The following is a 19,235-nucleotide window of genomic DNA, read 5'->3' on the forward strand; positions in this document are numbered from 1 at the left end:
AAGAAGTAAAATACATGATCTCTTCACCAAAAAGACACTCATTGAGAAGTAATGTAGTCTAATGAATGCTTAAAAATACAGACTTTGATATGAGACAGAATAGACAACTATTTCTGTTGCTTTACAGAAAAAGTTTGCTGAACCCTGTTTGTGACCTTTGACTAAGGTCATGGGGTACTATGATTGGCCAGGCATGGGACACATGCCCTGTCCAGTTCAGGGGGTGTGTCAGCCCTATTTGGACTAAAAGTGGGGGTGAGTGGATCTCCAAGGAAAATCTAGAAAATGCTAAGAGGAGGAGGAAATTAACCCAAGGCAGCCAAAGCTAAGGGCCTGGGTGATGGACATTTATGGTTTTGTATAACCACGGCACTCTCATTCCTTTGGGGACTTGGTTGTGGTGGGGCTGCCAGTTATGGAAAAGCCACCCTGTGGCCAGAGGAGTGGACCACTGACTGCTGTATCCCCCTGACCTGCTCTAGCACTGGGCATGTGCCTTACAGGAGATTGTTCCTAGGGTGTCCATATACCAAAGCAAGGAGAGAGACCACCTTCTGGATTTGCTGAATTGGGATGGTGGTAAGCTGGGGCTGCCTGTGACCATATCCTTCTGCTGAGTACAGAAACCCCTGCGCTGGAGGGAAGAAGAAAAACAAGCAAAAGCCAGCAAGGATGAGCATGGGTGTTTAAAAAAAAAAGGGGGGGGTCACACAAGGACAGCCTCCTTGGTTTCAGTCTCCAACATCCTGGGAGCAGCCCCGACCCCCGTGTTTCCTCCTTAGATTCTGGGAACTACCTAGTGCCCATCTAGGAAGTCGTCTCCTTGCTTCTGTAGTTTTAGTTGTGTTTTCTGTTACTTGTAACCAAAAGAGAGCTGAAAAAGTCTGCTCAAGCTGTAGAGAAAGGCCAGAGAGGAACTCTCCTCACTTGAGGTCAGGAGGAAGCAAAACCCTCACTCAGCAAGCAGAAGCCATGAGGTATGTAAAGATAAAACGGAGGGTTGGGTGGTAAGTGGTTAGCAGAACAGAAGACAAAAACAACAACAACAAACCCCAAACAAGCAGGCGAAGCGTGGAGTACCCGAGTCTCCTTCATGGCAGAGAAAATACCCAGGAATTCCCAGAACTAATAAACTTCAGTTCCAGCATGTGATCACCTGCATGCCTGGTGGTTAAGCTTTTATTGTTTTGCTTTGCAGATACCTTCATATATTTTTCTTACTACCTGGGCCTAATAGGCATTTGAGCCCTGGTTTAAAAAGTCCCTTTAAGAGTGAGCTAGTTTCACATGAGTTGATATGAAATATTTCTGAATCCCCTCTAGAAGATGGGGTGGTTCCCTCCTCTAGGGGTGTCTGGTACATAGTAGGTACTTAATGAACTCTTATTGAACTGGCCAATATATATACTAAGAGCCCATTATAAAGAATCAGGAAAAAAAAATAGATGGAAAATAATACGAGCCATGTGTAAGCATAGAAAATTTCTGAAAGGGTAAAAAAGAAACCACTATAAGTGACTGCTTTTGGGGAAGGGAGATGGAAATCCAGTGAACAGGAGAAGAATGCCACATTGAAATGTTTGAATTTTTTCACTCTGTGCATGTATTACTTTTCAATGAAAACTTTACTGCAGTGGCTAGATATATGATAAAGCAAATAGTACCAGTTTAATAACAGAATCCCAGTGGTAAGAATATGGGTGTTCATGACAAATTTTAACTTTGCTGTTTGAAACTTTTTACAAAAAATTGTTGTGATGTTTTTACTCTAAAAAGTCAGGCTTGTTTCCGGTTCGGTGGGTCCATGATGACGGAGTCGGGCGCCTCTCCCGAGGACCCCTGGGTCAAGGTGGAGTATGCCTACAGCGACAACAGCTTGGACCCTGGGCTTTTTGTAGAATGCACCCACAAGGGGAGTGTAGTGTCCAGAGCTAATAGCATCGGTTCCACCAGTGCCTCTTCCGTCCCCAACACAGATGACGAGGACAGTGATTACCATCAGGAGTCCTACAAGGAGTCCTACAAGGACCGGCAGCGGCGAGCACACACTCAGGCTGAGCAGAAGAGAAGGGACACCATCAAGAGAGGCTATGATGACCTTCAGACCATCGTCCCCACCTGCCAGCAGCAGGACTTCTCCATTGGCTCCCAGAAGCTCAGCAAAGCCATTGTTCTACAGAAGACCATTGACTACATCCAGTTTTTGCACAAGGAGAAGAAAAAGCAGGAAGAGGAGGTGTCCACGCTACGCAAGGATGTCACAGCCCTAAAGATCATGAAAGTGAACTATGAACAGATTGTCAAGGCACACCAGGACAACCCCCATGAAGGGGAGGACCAGGTCTCTGACCAAGTCAAGTTCAACGTGTTTCAAGGCATCATGGACTCCCTGTTCCAGTCCTTCAATGCCTCCATCTCTGTGGCCAGCTTCCAGGAGCTATCGGCCTGTGTCTTCAGCTGGATTGAAGAGCACTGTAAGCCTCAGACCCTACGGGAGATTGTAATTGGAGTCCCGCACCAACTGAAAAACCAGCTTTACTGACCGGCTCTTAGAAACCTGCAGAACAGTCAACAGGAGGCCCTTGAGTCTTTCTATTTGGCCACAGAGCTGCTGGGCCATGAGATTGAACTACGACACCTCATACTGGTCAGCTGGTTTCTACTTGGTGTTTGGTTTTTCCCAGCCCCACTTCATCTTCAGTGGGGCTGGGGTGTTTGTTTTGTGAAAGCTTCTGATTAATTTATTATGTTGACCATAAAACTCAAACCTACCCAGTCTTCCTCCCCCCCAAGGAAGTCCTCGGGATGGGGGTCTGCTCTGGGCACGCCAAAGAGCCCCTGGCCTCTCACCCCTTTCTCTAAGCCTCAGATTTCTGCTCATGATTTATATATATTTGGAAACTGCCTCTGTTTTGGTCTCTTGGGCAAGAGTTGGCCCAAGTTTGGCCATTTTGGCAGTAGTCGGATGGGAGAAAAGGAGTATGAGGAAATACTCTCATAGCCATGAAAGGCCACCTTGTGCCGAGACTAGGGCAGCCTCGTCAGTCCAAGGTGAGGCCAGGGCGTTCTGGCCTGCTCAGGACTGGGATACCAGATCCCTACCCTCTCCCTTCCTATTCTCTCACCCTCATCCCTCCCTATCTACTCCTGCTTTCTGATCCCATAGGCAGTAGTACTGCACGGCAAAGGCAGGTGTGACACAGCACTACATATTTGAAATTTTTATTTTTCTAAACACCAACAATGCAATTTTGCTAAAGTTACAATTTTGGAAAATCACCTGGGCCTCAAAACCACCCCAGCCTTTCCGTCAAGTGTATTTGGATCTCTGCCATCTCTCAGTGTTGCCGGCGTTTCTCCTAGGACTTGGAGGTGGGGTGAAAGAGTAAAGATACTCAAAATTTCTCCTGGGGTGCCTAAGCCCAGAGAATCCTGGTTAAAGCCTTGGGCTCTTCAAATGCTGGTGTATAGTAGTCTCTCTCTATTCTTGTCCCCCAAGCTCCCTTCTGCCTTTCACAGGTTTTGTCTGGGAGGTTTAATTTTCCAGAGGAAATTAAATATTTTTATATCAAATTATATTACAATAAATATTGCCAAATGCTTTCCTTTAAAAAAAAAAAAAAAAAAAAGTCACCCCTCTATGGCAAAACCAAAGGGCAGCCCAGAAGTACTGGTACCCACCCACCCAGCTCTCAGAAGGAAGGGAGGCTTCTGTGGTGTGGAGGGGGCATCTTTTAGCATAAACACCAAGGTTTGCTCTGTTTGAGTGAAACCGTCTAAGCTGGCTTTCTAGACAAGGGCAAGGTCTGAGTCCTCAGCACTGACTTCTATGTTGGTATGGCCATTTGAACTGGGACAGGAATTTATTGGCAGCATGTGACAACTGTAAACTATTGATGGCTTAACAGAAGATGCATATACACTGAGAAAGCAGATTATTAGAGCTGCCACTGCATATGGCTACATTAATTGAGTGCCTGCTATGTGCTAGGTACTTAATTTGTATTATTTTATTTAATCCTTCCTTATCCCCATTATCCAGAAAAAGAAACTGATGTTCAGAGAGGTTAAGTTACATGTCAGATATCTGGGAAGATGTGGAGCTGGGATTTGAACTCGGTTCTTTCTGACCTCAGGCCCCTTGTGCTTAACCATTACCCTCTCCTGCCAATAGTTCCAGATCTCCATATCCTGTTTACACTTATAACCCAGATTTAAAAGGTCTGTGAATGATAGTACTTACTCACCTACTTAAAGGTAATGTGGATATGTCTATGCTACCTATATTGGATTAGGTTGAAAGATGCTCTGTAGTGATGACTGCCGATTTGTTGCAAGAAATGTTAATATTGAGAACTAAGTTCTTGTTATGCCTTGAACATATCAATCTTTCAAATTAATCTGAAGTCCTTCTGGAGACACATGGTAACTTAGATTTAGTTCAAAATGAACCAAATCCTCTTTAGAAAGGTGTAAAGTCTCATAAAAGCTGAGGCATCTGTAGGCTTCATTCCTTTCCTGCATCTCCTGTGAGGTGCCGAGGCCCACAGCAAGAGGGAAAAATTCTGCTTCCTATGAAAGATGCCCACATCGAGGCTAAAAGTGTTGGGCAGATTGGCTGGCGAGTCCTATGGGCTGGTTTTTCTTCAGTGGGAAGAGGACTGTCCAGAAATTTTTAAAAATAAAGACAAGAAAGAAAAAGAAAACAAGAAGATGGAAAGGAATTTTACAAGTACAAATACTTTGAGCATTAATCAGCTACAATGTATATCGACAAAATAAAATTTAAAAAAAAAAAAAAAAAAAAAAAAACAAGTACAAATACTTTTCCCACCATATATGTTGAAAGTGATTTTAAAGTAGTATTGTGGGAAAACATGATTTCATTCATTCAGATACTGAACACTATATGGCAGTTCAGCAGGAAATAAGAAATTAAGGATATTCACCAATAGTCTACTGCATTAGTCAGTGTTTTGCTATGTAACAAACAGCTTCAAAATCTCAATGGCTCTGCACACAAATGTTTTTCTTATTCTGGCTCTGTGGGTTCATTGTGACTTACTGGGCTTGGCTCTAGACTCTGGGTTGGGTTGAGGTTTGCTCCATGTGTTTGCTCATTTTTGCTCAGGACATCAGCTGCACAGGGTGTGTTCTCCCCATGGCACATCATTCCAGAGCAAGAGGATGAGCCAAATCGTACAGCCACATTTAAAGCCCCACTTCCCATCTGGTCCACTAATACTCCATTAGCCAAAGCAAGTCACACCTTTCCCCCAAACCGATGAGAAGCTAACTTCACCCACCATGATGCCAATGGACAGGTGGATATAATTCTGCAACAGGGAGGAAATGCAGAGTTGGAAGCAATAGTCCATTCTGCTACTGCCACTAACATTGAAAATAAGAATAAAATTATACAGCTAAGAATAAACAGATTGATAAAGACAGAAACATACATTTATAGTAATAATCAATTTATGTCTAAAGCGTTAGGTGGAAAACCCAAACTTTGATCTGCTTTGTGGCATTTGACTTGCTATTTTTCTTGGAAAACTGACCCTGGTGGGAGTGAAACTCTAAGCTTTGCCTTGTGTGCTGTGTTGCTGCTGCACTCCACCACTAGGGGGCAGCGTTAGTCACTCTTTTACAGCTTCCAAGCTTGGCCTTCCGTCAGTAATAAGGGTTGATTTACACCTGTTCTCCCGGAGTAATTATCAATAGTGCGGCTGCACTCTCAAAAGTGTCCAAGTTTGGATGATTAATGACATCATTTTATAAAATGGTATAAATGTGGTATTTCTTCTCTAGATATAAACAGCCTTCCTAGGAGCTAACACTCCTCAAGGAACACTGACCTTTTTAATTTGCCTTTTCTCTTCTAGAAAAACGCTCCAACTACAAATGACTTCTCTCCCTCTAGACCTGCACATGGTCACCTAAGAGTGCGCATCCCCCATTTCTGTTCCCTTCTTTCAGTTGTGTAATTCTTATTTATCATTTGACCCAACTCAGGTTCAATTCACTCCCACTCCCCATATCCCTCCACCCCCCACCCCCGCATACACTGGACCTTCCAAATCTGAGTTAAATGTCTCTGTATTCCCTGATGTGCCTGTGTCCCCATTAGAGCATATATGTGCTGTGACAACTTGCTTGTCTGCCTTACTAGACTGTAAGCTTCCAGAGGGCAAGGAGCCTGCCTGCTCTGTGTTGCCACCATTGTATGCCCCTTTGGCAATTAGTATATGCTGAATGAATGCAATTGTTATTATTGTTTAAATTATTATCAAATATGTCAGACATACAAAAAACAGGGAATGATGCTCCCTTCAGCCCCACTTTCTACCTGCTCCTCTTTCCCGTGCTCATTCTTCCCCAGCCACGTTAACCTCATACAAGCCACGTTCCTGTTTTAGGGCTTTCACTCTGGCTGTTCCCTCCGTCTGGAACTCTGTTCCTCTTGATATCCACAAGGCTCCCTTGCTTCCTCATTCCAGCCTTTGTTCCAATCTTAACTTCTTAGGGAGACCTTCTCTGACCACCCTATTTAAAACTGCAACCTCCCTGCCCAGGCCCACCCACCTCATGGTACTCAGGCCCTCACTCTTACAGCAGTTATCAGCTTCTGAGACACTGCATAATGCACTTACGGATTCTGTTTATCATTTGTCTGTTTCCCCTCACTAGAAGGTGATAGACTCCACAATGGCAAGATCATTTTCTGTTTGCTCATTGAAACTTGACAGGTGTCTAGAACACAGCAGGTGGCACATAGTGGTTGCTCAGGAGACATTGAGTGAATGACGCTCAATGAACATTTACTGAGCACTTTTGTCTGGAGTTAGAGTGGTCAGAGTCAGTCTCAGCCCTCAAGATCCACAATTTTGTTAGAGAAAATGATAAGAAACAGTGGTACACTAGAAAATAAGCTGCTTTAGGCAGCAGCTCGACTGTACAAGCCTACCGTCCTCATAGCACCTTAGACCCTATTAAAAATTCTTTACATGTGTTCTGGAACAAATGCACCAATGAACTGACAATACCATAACAGCCAATGGTATCCAGAACACTTGCCCTATAGTTTCCCTTTTCCTAATAATTAAACACCCAATTCCACCTTCAAAATTCAGTGAAATAGCTCTCAGGGAGAGATAATACTAGAAAAATGTAGCCCAAGACAAACGACTATTATCATCACTCAAGAATCACAAAATCAGCATTAAAAATTACTTTCTAAATGAATTCTTTAAAAATTTTATAGTTTACATAGTTGAAAAAGGGAAAAATAGATTTGGTATAGAAGACTATTCCAAAGTACTCTTTTACTTATTATTTTTGCATCCAAAAAATCTTGATTGTCCTAAGAAACAATGTCTTAAAAATACAAATAAAGGTATCTGTGTGGGTAAGAAACATGCAGCTGCTTTCTTCTGGTCCCCCTTGGTTTTTCGAGAGTCAGTTGTGGAAGGCAGCAGTTAAGTGCTTAGCAAGTACCTGGCATGCAGTAAGTGCTCAATAGATGTCAGTTTACTCAGAAATCAGTATTGCCCCTTGGGCAGGCACTGCCACCTTTTCTACTCACCAGAGAGAGAAGCATGTCATTTCCTTGCCAGGCCCTCCCACAGTTGGCCCTTGGTACCCATGAGGGATTGGTTCCAGGACACCCATGGATACCAAGATCCGTGGATGCTCAAGTCCCTGACATAAAATGGCTTAGTATTTGCACATGACCTACACACATCATCCCGTATTCTTTACATCACTTCTAGATTACTTATAATACCTAATACAATGTAAATAGTTATACTGTATTTTTGTATTTGTATTTTTTATTATTGCATTGTTACTTTTTATTGTTTTTCTTCTTTTGAATATTTGTGATCTGCAGCTGGTTAAATCTGTGGATACAGAACCAGTGGATAGAACTTCCTGTTGTGTTTTTATATTGGCCACTGGGCTAGAATTAACTGCATTGTTTTTATGTTTTATACAAATGTGGGCGAATGTGCCCTGCTCTTTACTAGATTTCCAACACAGGATTCTAGCTCCAGAACGACTTAATTATTAGATGATTCAAGTCAAATCAAATCCCAAATCCCGAATTAACTAGCTATGTAACCCAGGGTCAGCTGCTTACTCATTCTATTGCACCTTCTGCAACGCTGATGGTAATAATGGCTCCTGAATAGGGCTGTTCAGTAGGGGTGTTTATTGAGTTAATGTCGCTGACACAGAGTTGCTGCTCTATAAGTAGCAGGTTTTATAATAAAAGTTCACAAATCTAAAAACCTTAATATATTAACGTTTAAAAAAATAGGGCAAACAGTGGAAACAAGCCAAATTTGTATCAACTGATAAAGTGTAGTACATCCATACAATGGAATATTATTTGGCCATAAAAAGGAATGAAGTACCGACATGTGCTACAACATGGGTGAACCTTGAAAACATTGTGCTAAGTGAAAGAAGCCAGACACAAGTGACCACACATGGTATGATTGCATTTATGTGAAATGCACCGAATAGGCAAATCCACAGAGACAGAAAGTAGGTAAATGGTTGCAGGGGTTGGGGGAAAGGAGTCTGGGGAGTGACTGCTGAAGGGTAGGGAGTTTCTTTTTTGGGGTGATGGAAGTGTTCCACAATTAGATACTGGTAATGGTCTATAACTCTGAATATACTAAAAGCACTGAATTGTACACTTTAAAAGGTGAATTTTACGGTGTGTGAATCATCTCTCAATAAAGCTGTTACATAAAAAAAAAAAAAAAAACTAGGCAAAACAAAGATAAATAATTATATTTCTGCCCAACCCACTTCTCCCTGTAGAATGTGAATTTCTCTTGCATTTTTCTAGTCTTGATTATAATCTCTCAGTCCTTCTGGGGCTGACTTCTCCATTTGCCACAGTGGACTTAGTAATCAGGGCTCACAGTACACTTAGGGCCCACAAAATGCTTTAATTTGTTTTAAAATTAGAAGAAAAAATGTTAATATAGTGCTGCCTGGATTATATTCATCTTTATACCCATGCAATTGTAAGATATAATTTAAAATCTATTATATATTTTACACACACACACATTATATGGAGAAAAGGACCTATGTAAGCAAAAGCGTCAGGGCCCAGGACAGTCACAATGTGGCCCTGCCAACTCCCAGTAATTCAATACTAAACTGCAGCCTTTCTTGGAACTTGTGTTCTCTGGTTTGGGGACTTGTGGGGGCCCTCTTTCGCTTTCATGATACCAGGATGAAGTCTGAAGCACCAAGTGAAATTAGAAAACTAAACCAAGCAAAATGAAAAATGTACTCTTGCCTCTGTCTGTTACCCACTAGCCCAACACTCAACACCGACGGAAGAGTGCAGGGAGGTATTGAAGCTCGGTTTGGCCTCGGGCTCACATGCGATTAGGCCAGTAACCAGCAGAGTGACCCTGGGCAAGTCACATAAACTCTGTCTCTGTGCCTTTGTTTCCTCATCTCACCGAAAGGACAGAATAGCTCTGTGAAAAAGCATTTTAATGAGGGAAGGGTTGGCTTAAGCAAGAGCCCACCCTCTTTCCAGGCTGCATTCCCTGAACTTTCAGTTCATGTCTGAGATTAGGAAGCCCAGTGGGGAAAAGCCCAGGGGGTTGAATCTAGTTCCTCAAACAACCTCAGATAACCTGTGACCTAAAGAAAGGGCAGTGTCACAGCAGTGAAGGAAACAGGAGTGGCAGGGGATAAAATCTTTTATAGTTTTTATTCCAAATCTTCAACCAAAATCTTTCCAGAAGATCCAATTCTGGCTAATGAATCAAAGAGAAATTTCAGTTTCAAGCATTGTTTTTATGCTCAGAGGAGAATTCTGAAGCCAGAACAAAAAAGGCAAAATTGGGGGAGGGGGAAAGCAAAAGTAGCCAGGATCCATACAGTGACTGTGTTCCAGGACACAACCCTTGAATTCTTGGTCTTCCCAGGAGAACCCGTGTAACATTAGATGCCAGCGGGCTTAAACCAGCTCACCTGGATCAAGTACAGCAGAATAAAGTTGAACACAACACTGAAACATTTTGGTTTGTATAAGAAGCTCACAGCAAAGATACTGATCTTGAATCCCCAAAATCATAGTTGTAAACCAAGGTGCGACAGAGCAGGTCTATTGTTCACAACTGGGGGTGGGCACAGAGACCACACACTGAAGACCTACCCAGCCCTGCTTATTATTCCCTGCTGCATAAATTGACAGTGTGGAGATCCATGTGTGATTTGGAGTAGAGGGGAAAGGGGTTCCTGCAAACAAGCTGTGATACAGAAAACTGGACAAGGTCATGACTACTGAAAACGTGCTGATTAGAAGGAGTGCAGGTGATTTGAGTGGTGGCCCTAGGTTTAAACCTCTTAGGACTGATAGCTGTGTGACACAGAGCAGGTCTCTTAATTTTGCCAAGCCCCTGGTTCTTTGAGTATTTCCTATATTGCATGAATCAGATCACACTCCAGAGGTGCTAGACTTAAAATACAGAATGTCAGACCCCCTCCTAGATTCACCATATTAGAATTTCCAGAGTGGGGCTATGGATGTGGGTATTTCAAACACATTTTCCAGGTGATTCTTATATGGGTAAGTTGGAAAATGCCTCCTTTTCTGTACAATGTGGGTACTAATAGTATCTCTTCATGGGCTATTGGGAGCATTAGATGAGATTATTACATATAGCATTTAGCAGTGTGTTGGCACGTTGTGAGTCAGTAAATGGTAGCTTTTATCATTGAAAAATTATGATTGCCATTTCTGTAATATTATGCACCCACTATGTGCCAGGTACTATGCTACATATTGCAGTATAAATGGTGGGTAAGATACATGGTTTTTGCCCTCAGGAGCTTGCTCACTGCTAGTGGGAGTGACATACAATAAGCAAACGGGTACATGATAAGCCTTTAATTACAACTGTGAAAAGTGCCAGTAAGACCAGGGTCCTGTGAAAACACTGACTTAATTGTAGCTTGGGAAGGGGGAGGTATCTTACTTCTGGAATCTTCATGAAGAGGGGCAGGTAGAGGGAAGAAAGACATTTCCAGATGGAATAGAGAACATGGAAAGAAACTGTAAATGCATTAGAGAAATGGAGAGGAAGTTTATTTACTTATACTTTTCTTTCATGCTAGGCATTGATCTAAATCAGCTTCCCAACCTCTGGCACTGCTGACTAGGCAAATCTAAATTCTGTGATTGTTTTTTTTTTTTAACCCCCTCCAGGGTAACCAGGATGCCATACACATTTCAAACACGATTGCTAATTTTGCCATGTTTGACAACATGCTGTTTCTAAACTTTCTTTGTAATGATACTTCCATTTGATTTTCAAGCCAATTATCTATTGCAATCACTCCAAAGCAACTGTAGAAAGTGCACACTGGGAGCAGAAATCTTCTGGTGGTCCTTGATTATAAGTTAGTCATTCTGATGAATCAGGATACTCATTAATATTTTTAAGCATTCCCATTAAAACAAAAACTCAAAAGTAAAAGAAAATTTGCTTTTTTAGCATGCCTTCTTCAGAATATGTCCAAGAGACTCCATCCCTACCCTCCTCCCTGAGAATCTGTGGTCTCAAGTTTGAAAAAGTCTGCTCTAAAACATCATTTTACAGGAGGATTCTAAGTTTCAGAGAGATTGTAAAGAACCAAAGCCCTTGGAGTGCTACAGTCCTAGAAAATTAAAAATGTGAATTTCGATTTATATAAACATAATTTTGAAGAGAAGGATGGGATGAATAACCAATAATTGTCAAGATTAATGTTCTCTCCTTTCAAGCCCCTCCCCCTATTCTACAAGCTTCAGAGACTGATTCTCTCAATCTGGTTGGCTAAGGCAGGACACTTCCCCACTTTTTTTCCCCGGAAAGGCCATCCTTTTGTCTCAATTTTGCTGGGTCACAGGACCCAGGGCATCTGAGAACTGGATCAGATCCCTATCAAACTTTTCATCTCCACCAGAACAGAGTTTAAAGACTACTGAAAAAAGCATCCTGTGTTTAAAGGCATCATTCATCTGCCAGGATAAAAGAAGTCCCACCTATGTGCCTTTTCTGAGGAATATATTCAAGAAAGTACTCTAAATGAATAAAAATAAAATCAGTAAAGATGTGAAATAGGGAAAGAAGAAGAGTATATGTGAATAAAGAATGTTGTGAAATTCATTGTTGTGATTTTTGGTTACATCCAAATGGAGATAGTAATTTCACAATTTTAATGTGAGAGACATACTGTAGGATAAAACTTAACAGAAGCCTGGAAATAAACTCATAAGTTATCTCAGCAAAACACAGGATTTGGGGATGGGGGTTGTAGAAAAAGATGAGACCCAAAAGCCTCCTTTCATCAGGGAGGATACTTCTCAATGGAAAATTGAGGCACGGTTAGTATTTTTTACATAGCAGTAGAGAAATAGAAATTTAAAAATAATTGTTAAAGATTGGAAAGTAACTGCTGGCAGAATGGAGACATTTATAAGAACTTTCCAGAGAAAGTGGGAAAGTTAGAAAGGGAAAGAAGAAAACCATAAAATTTAATATAGTAAGTATTAAATTAGGTGGACATGGATAAGTATATGTTACTTTCATAAATGCAAAAGATTTTAATTCTATCAAAGACAAAGAGGAGCTGAAAAAGATATTAAACAATAGAATGGGTAAGGGTAAACCAGGCAAATATAATAATATTCTGATTATTATGTTGTATTTTACTATAAGATAAAGTATGATTTAAGGCCAAAAGCTATTAAATAGAAGAGGTATATAAGGATAAAGGGTAAAATTGGCAAAGAATATACAATAGCCACAAACTTGTCTATATCAAACAACATATGGCAAAATATAATGAAACAAGACACCCTGGTAATTCAAGAAAACTTGACGAAAACCCACAATCCTAGTGAGAGGTTTTAAAATACTTCATTAGAAGTTTACCAAACAGATGAAAAACTAAGAGAGGATTAGAGGAATTAAATAACAAAGTCAATTTGATTTATAGAAATTTGAGGTCTACAGAGACTATACACTCTGATAACCACCAAGTCATTACAGAAATTGGTCATGTAAATGGCCACACAGAAAACTAATAAATTACAAAAAGCACACCATTTACGGGTCACATTCTCAGACCAAAAGCTAACATCCCCCAACTCCTCCTCGGGACCTGACCTGACTGAAGGACATTTACCAGCCAACTGCTCCCACCAACTCGCCCCAAGAGAGCCGGTTGGCCTGCTGTGTTCATCAGACTGCCCAGTGGAACAGAAGATACTCTGCTCATTTCACCTGATCTGTGGACTGTGAAACCCCCTGCCACAATGAATAAATATCAAAGAAAAGATACCAGAAATACAAAAAATCAAGAAAGTACACCACCAAAAGATAAAAATTCTCAAGCTCTAGATCCTATAGAACAAGAAGCCCTTGAAATGACTGACAAGGAATTTCGAGTGATAATTCTAAGGAAACCGAATGAGATACAAGAAAACTCAGCTAGACATCATGATGAAATGAGGAAAAGTATACAGGACCTGAAAGAGGAAATGTACAAGGAAATCAATGCCCTGAAAAAAAATGTAGCAGAACTTGCCGAACTGAAGAAGTTATTCAGCGAAATAAAAAACACAACGGAGAGTTTAACCAGCAGGCTTGTCGAAGATGAAGAGAGAACCTCTGAACTTGAAGATGGGTTGTTTGAAATAACACAAGAAGACAAAAAAAAAAAAAAAAAGAAGAAGAAAAAAGAATCAAAGGCATTGAAGAAAATCTGAGAGATATCAGACAACCTTAAGCGCTCAAATATTTGAGTCATAGGTATTCCAGAAGGCGAGGAAAAAGAAGATTGCATTGAAAACATATTCAACAAAATAGTGGCAGAAAACTTCCCAGGTATAGGAAAAATCACAGATCTTCAGATCCAGGAAGCTCAATGATATCCAAACGTATTCAACCCAAAAAGGCCTTCTCCAAGTCATGTCATAGTCAAATTGGCAAAACTCAGAGACAAACAGAGAATCTTAAAAGCTGCAAGAGAGAAGCGTCAAATCACCCATAAGGGAGCCCCAATCAGGCTAACATCAGACTTCTCATCACAAACCCTAAAAGCTAGAAAGGAATGGGATGATATATTCAAAATACTAAAAGACAGAGATTGTCAGCCAAGAATACTCTACCCTGCAAGGCTATCCTTCCGAAATGAGGGGCAAATAGTATATTTCTCAGACAAACAAAAACTGTGGGAGTTCACTACCACACGACCACCCTTACAAGAAATCCTCAAGGGAGTACTGGGTTTGGTTCCTGAAAAATAACTACTACTGCCATAAAAACCCAAGAAAAATCTAAACCCACTAGTATAATAAAAAGGGCATTCATGAAGAGAAAACAAACAAACAAAAAGACTGTCTACAACCTAAGGAACCAACAAACACAGAAAACAAACAGTAAATCAGAAAGCAAGGAACAAAAGACACCTAAGACAACCAAACAACAATCAATAAAATGCTAGGAATAAATCAACACTTTTCAATAACAACTCTCAATGTCAAAGGCTTAAATTCCCCAATCAAAAGACACAGACTGGCTGACTGGATTAAAAAGGAGGACCCAACTATATGCCACCTCACCCATAAAGACTCACATAGACTAAGAGTGAAAGGATGGAAAAAGATTTACCATGCAAACAGAAAAGAAAAATGAGCTGGAGTAGCTATTCTTATATCTGTCAAAGTAGACTTTAAACTAAAAACCATAAAAGAGACAATGAGGGACACGACATAATGACAAAAGGACTGATCCATCAAGAAGACATAACAATCATAAATAAGTACGCACCCAATGTTGGAGCAGCCAGATTCATAAAAAAAACTCTATTAGACCTAAAGAAGGAAACAGACACTAATACCATAATAGCAGGGGACCTGAACACCCCACTGTCAATATTAGACAGGTCATCTAGGCAAAGAATCAGCAGAGAAACACAAGATCTAAACAATACTCTAGACCAATTGGACTTGGCAGATATCTACACAACATTCCATCCAACAACCTCAGAATATTCATTCTTCTCATCAGCACATGGATCATTCTCCAGGATAGATCACATATTAGGTCACAAATCAAGTCTCAACAATTTCAAAAAAATTGGAATTATCTCATGTATTTTCTCAGACCATAATGGATTAAAACTAGAAATCAATAACAAACGAAATTCTGGAAACTATACAAACACATGGAAATTAAACACCATTCTACTTAATGACATATGGGTCCAAGAAGAAATCAAGCAGGAAATCAAAAAATTTATTGAAACTAATGAAAATAATGATACATCATACCAAAACCTGTGGGATACTGCAAAAGCACTACTAAGGGGGAAATTTATTGCATTAAATGCTCACCTCAGAAGAATGGAAAGATGGCAAGTGAACAACCTAACACTTCATCTTAAAGATATAGAAAAACAAGAACAATCCAAACCTAAAGTTAGCAGACAGAAAGAAATCATTAAGATCAGAGCAGAACTGAATGAAATTGAAACCCAAAAAACAATTCAAAAGATCAATGAATCAAAAAGTTGGTTTTTTGAAAAGATAAATAAAATTGACAAATCATTAGCATGGCTACTCATAACCAAAGCAACGCTGAGCAAAAAAAATAAAGCTGGAGGCATAACACTACCTGACTTTAAACTATACTACAAAGCTATAATAACCAAAACAGTATGGTACTGGCATAAAAACAGACACACTGACCAATGGAATAGAATAGAGAATCCAGAAATCAACCCACACACCTACAGCCATCTGATCTTTGACAAAGGCACCAAGCCTATTCACTGGGGAAGAGACTGCCTCTTCAGAAATGGTGCTGGGAGAACTGGATATCCATATGCAGGAGAATGAAACTAGACCCATACATTTCACCATACACTAACGTCAACTCAAAATGGATTAAAGAATTAAACATACAACCTGAAACAATAAAACTTCTTAAAGAAAACATAGGAGATACACTTCAGGAAATAGGACTGGACACAGACTTCATGAATACGACCCAAAAAGCATGGGCAACCAAAGGAAAAATAAACAAATGGGATTATATCAAACTAAAGAGGTTCTGCACAGCAAAAGAAACTATTAACAGAGTTAAAAGACAACCAACAGAGTGGGAGAAAATATTTGCAAAATATACATCTGACAAAGGACTAATATCCAGAATATACAAGGAACTCAAACAACTTTACAAGAAAAAAAACAAGCAACCCAATTAAAAAATGGGCAAAAGAGCTAAGTAGGCATTTCTCTACGGAAGATATACAAATGGCCAACAGATATATGAGAAGATGCTCAACATCACTCAGCATCCGGGAAATTCAAAACAAAACCACACTGAGATACCATCTAACCCCAGTTAGGATGGCTAAAATCCAAAAGACTCTGAACGATAAATGCTGGAGAGGTTGCAGAGAAAAAGGAACTCTTATATATTGTTGGTGGGACTGCAAAATGGTGCAGCCTCTATGGAAAATGGTATGGAGGTTCCTCAAACAATTGCAGATAGATCTGCCATATGACCCAGCTATCCCACTGCTGGGAATATACCCAGAGGAATGGAAATCATCAAGTCGAAGGTATACCTGTTCCCCAATGTTCATCGCAGCACTCTTTACAATAGCCAAGAGTTGGAACCAGCCCAAATGTCCATCATTGGATGAGTGGATACAGAAAATGTGGTATATCTACACAATGGAATACTACTCAGCTATAAAAACGAATGAAATACTGCCATTTGCAACAACATGGATGGACCTTGAGAGAATTATATTAAGTGAAATGAGTCAGGCACAGAAAGAGAAATACCACAGGTTCTCACTTATTGGTGGGAGCTAAGAATAAATAAATAAATTCACACACACACACACACACACACAAAACCGGGGGGTGGGGGGAAGAAGACATAACAACTATAACTCCTTGAAGTTGATACAACAAGCAAACAGAAAGGACATTGTTGGGTGGGAGGGGGGAGAGGGAAGAGAGAGGGGGTTTTGGTAATGGGCTATAATAATCAACCACATTGTATATCGACAAAATAAAATTAAGGGGGAAAAAAAAAAAAGAAAACTAGTAAATTACAAAAAGCACACCGTTTACAGGTCACATTCTCAGACCAAAACCTAACATCAGAAACCAAAACCTGAAATATCATTTCACAAATTATAAGCACTTGAAAAATAGGAAACATACCTTTATGTAACTCCTGGATTCTATTCCATCCCCCCCGCCCAGCAAACAAACAAACCCTAAAACTGAAATGACGAAGTATCTCTAGAAACTTATTTTAAAAAAGGGCACTTCATATAATGATTTATAGGGATATGATGTAAGAAAAAACTTTAAAAGATTTTGAAGGAGGCAAAAGGGATTACTGTCAGTTACTGTATCTGGGTTATCTGATTCTATAGTGGATAGCACCTTTTAACATTCTTAAGCTATTTTACAACTGTAATTTACAAAAATATATAATAATGCAAATTGCTTGTCCGCAGGGCAGTAAACAGAGTTTGTCTGGTGGAATGCAACTGATTATCACTCTGGAGATACTGACTAGTTTAACATGTGTTGGTAAATTGATTTTAGCATTCCTGACTGCCTATGTGAGTATACATTCATTGAATTCTCCTTTGAACCTGTTGTGACATCTTCCTGATTTCACCTTTATTTAATGAATTAAATAAAATCTTTGACAAGTTTTCATTTTACATTTACATGACAATCATGATTCTAACATTAAAAATTATCTGTTAACATAGGTAAAGTCATAATGAAAAATATATAGCTTTAAATGTTTTTATTATCAAACGTTAAATAAGTAAACTTTAGAAAGGAAATTAGAATAACAAAATAAACTGAAAGAAAAGTGGTGAAAATAATCATTAAAAGTAACAGCTGAAAGCTGAAATGAATAAAATGGAGGAGGAGTAGGGAAAGAATAAATAAAATCAAAAGCTCTACTTTTGCTTTAACACAAAAGACAAAATAAATAAACCCTTTGATAAACTGGAAGACTGAAAATACAAAACAAAACAAAATGAAATAGTAGCTGATAGACTCCACAATGCCAAAGGTATTAAAGTAATTTTAAGAGAATGTTAAATGGAATAATAGGGCTACAGGTGAAAATTTACAGCAAAGTGAATGATTTCTTTTCTTTTTTTTTTGCAAAATATAAATTACTAAAATTGATCCGGATAAAGTATATGACCTAAACAGACCAAAAATTATGGGAAAAAAATTGGAAAATTTGTAAAGAAGGCACAATGAAAAAGGGCATTAGCCTAAATTATTGAACAGATAATTCCTAAGGCATTCAAACTATTGCAGGGTGCTAGGAAAGGAGAAAAGAGCTGCAATTTATTTGAGTAGCACAGCCTAAAACAAATGAACAAAGAAGCAGAATTCAGAGATAGCACAAAAAAGAAAACTAGAGATCAACTGCACTTATGCATATTGTTGTAAAATTTTCAAATAAAATATTAAGAGATGAAATCCAGTAATGTATCAGAAGAATAATCCAACATAACTAAAAAAAGGGTTTGTTCCAGGAACGCAAGGTGATTCAATACCAGGCTATGTCGTACACTAAATCACTACATTAAATAAAACTAAAGATATTAAAAAGGTATTTGATAAAATTTGGCAATCCACTCTGAAAAAAACTCTAAGTGAAAATTGGAGTGGAGGAAAATGACCTAAGTACTATAAAAACCATGACCAAAAGGAAAGTGTATATCATATTAAATTGGGACTCTCTAAAGCCATTCATGTTGAAATTAGGAACACAACAGGGTTGCCAGCTATATATTGTTTGAGGTTCTGGCTAATGCAATAGGACAAGAAAATATAGTATGTAGCATAAATATTATAAGGAAAGAGATAAAGGAATTCAGAAATGAAATGACTATCATATAATCATCATAAATCATATTTATCACAGAACAAGAGACAATACAATGAAATAAGAAAACAAAGCAATCTTGAGCAAAAATAATAAAGCTGGAGGTATTACACCATCTGACTTGAAATTATACTACAAAGCTATAATAACTAAAACAGCATGGTACTCACATAAAAACAGACACTCAGACCAATGGAACAGAATAGAGAACCCAGAAATCAACCCACATTCTTAGAGCCAATTGATCTTTGA

General features: G+C 39.4%; 2 protein-coding genes across 2 annotated transcripts in view; one reads left to right on the forward strand and one right to left on the reverse strand.

Moving 5' to 3' along the window:
* Positions 1–19,235, reverse strand: part of ZFP64 (ZFP64 zinc finger protein) — an 83,249-nt gene that overhangs the window by 28,387 nt on the left and 35,627 nt on the right. The gene's annotated exons all lie outside the window — the stretch shown is intronic.
* LOC134389705 (max-like protein X) lies at positions 1,786–2,860 on the forward strand. The gene has a single exon (XM_063113287.1). The coding sequence runs from the start codon at positions 1,805–1,807 to the stop codon at positions 2,540–2,542; it is 738 nt and encodes a 245-aa protein (XP_062969357.1). The 5' UTR covers positions 1,786–1,804; the 3' UTR covers positions 2,543–2,860.

The sequence above is a fragment of the Cynocephalus volans genome, chromosome 1 (assembly GCF_027409185.1).
Source record: "Cynocephalus volans isolate mCynVol1 chromosome 1, mCynVol1.pri, whole genome shotgun sequence".
In the NCBI taxonomy this organism is placed as follows: Eukaryota; Metazoa; Chordata; class Mammalia; order Dermoptera; family Cynocephalidae; genus Cynocephalus; species Cynocephalus volans.

Coding starts and splice junctions, on each gene's coding strand:
- LOC134389705 (XM_063113287.1), top strand. CDS start 1,805: ATGATGACGGAGTCGGGCGCCTCTCCCGAGGACCCCTGGGTCAAGGTG.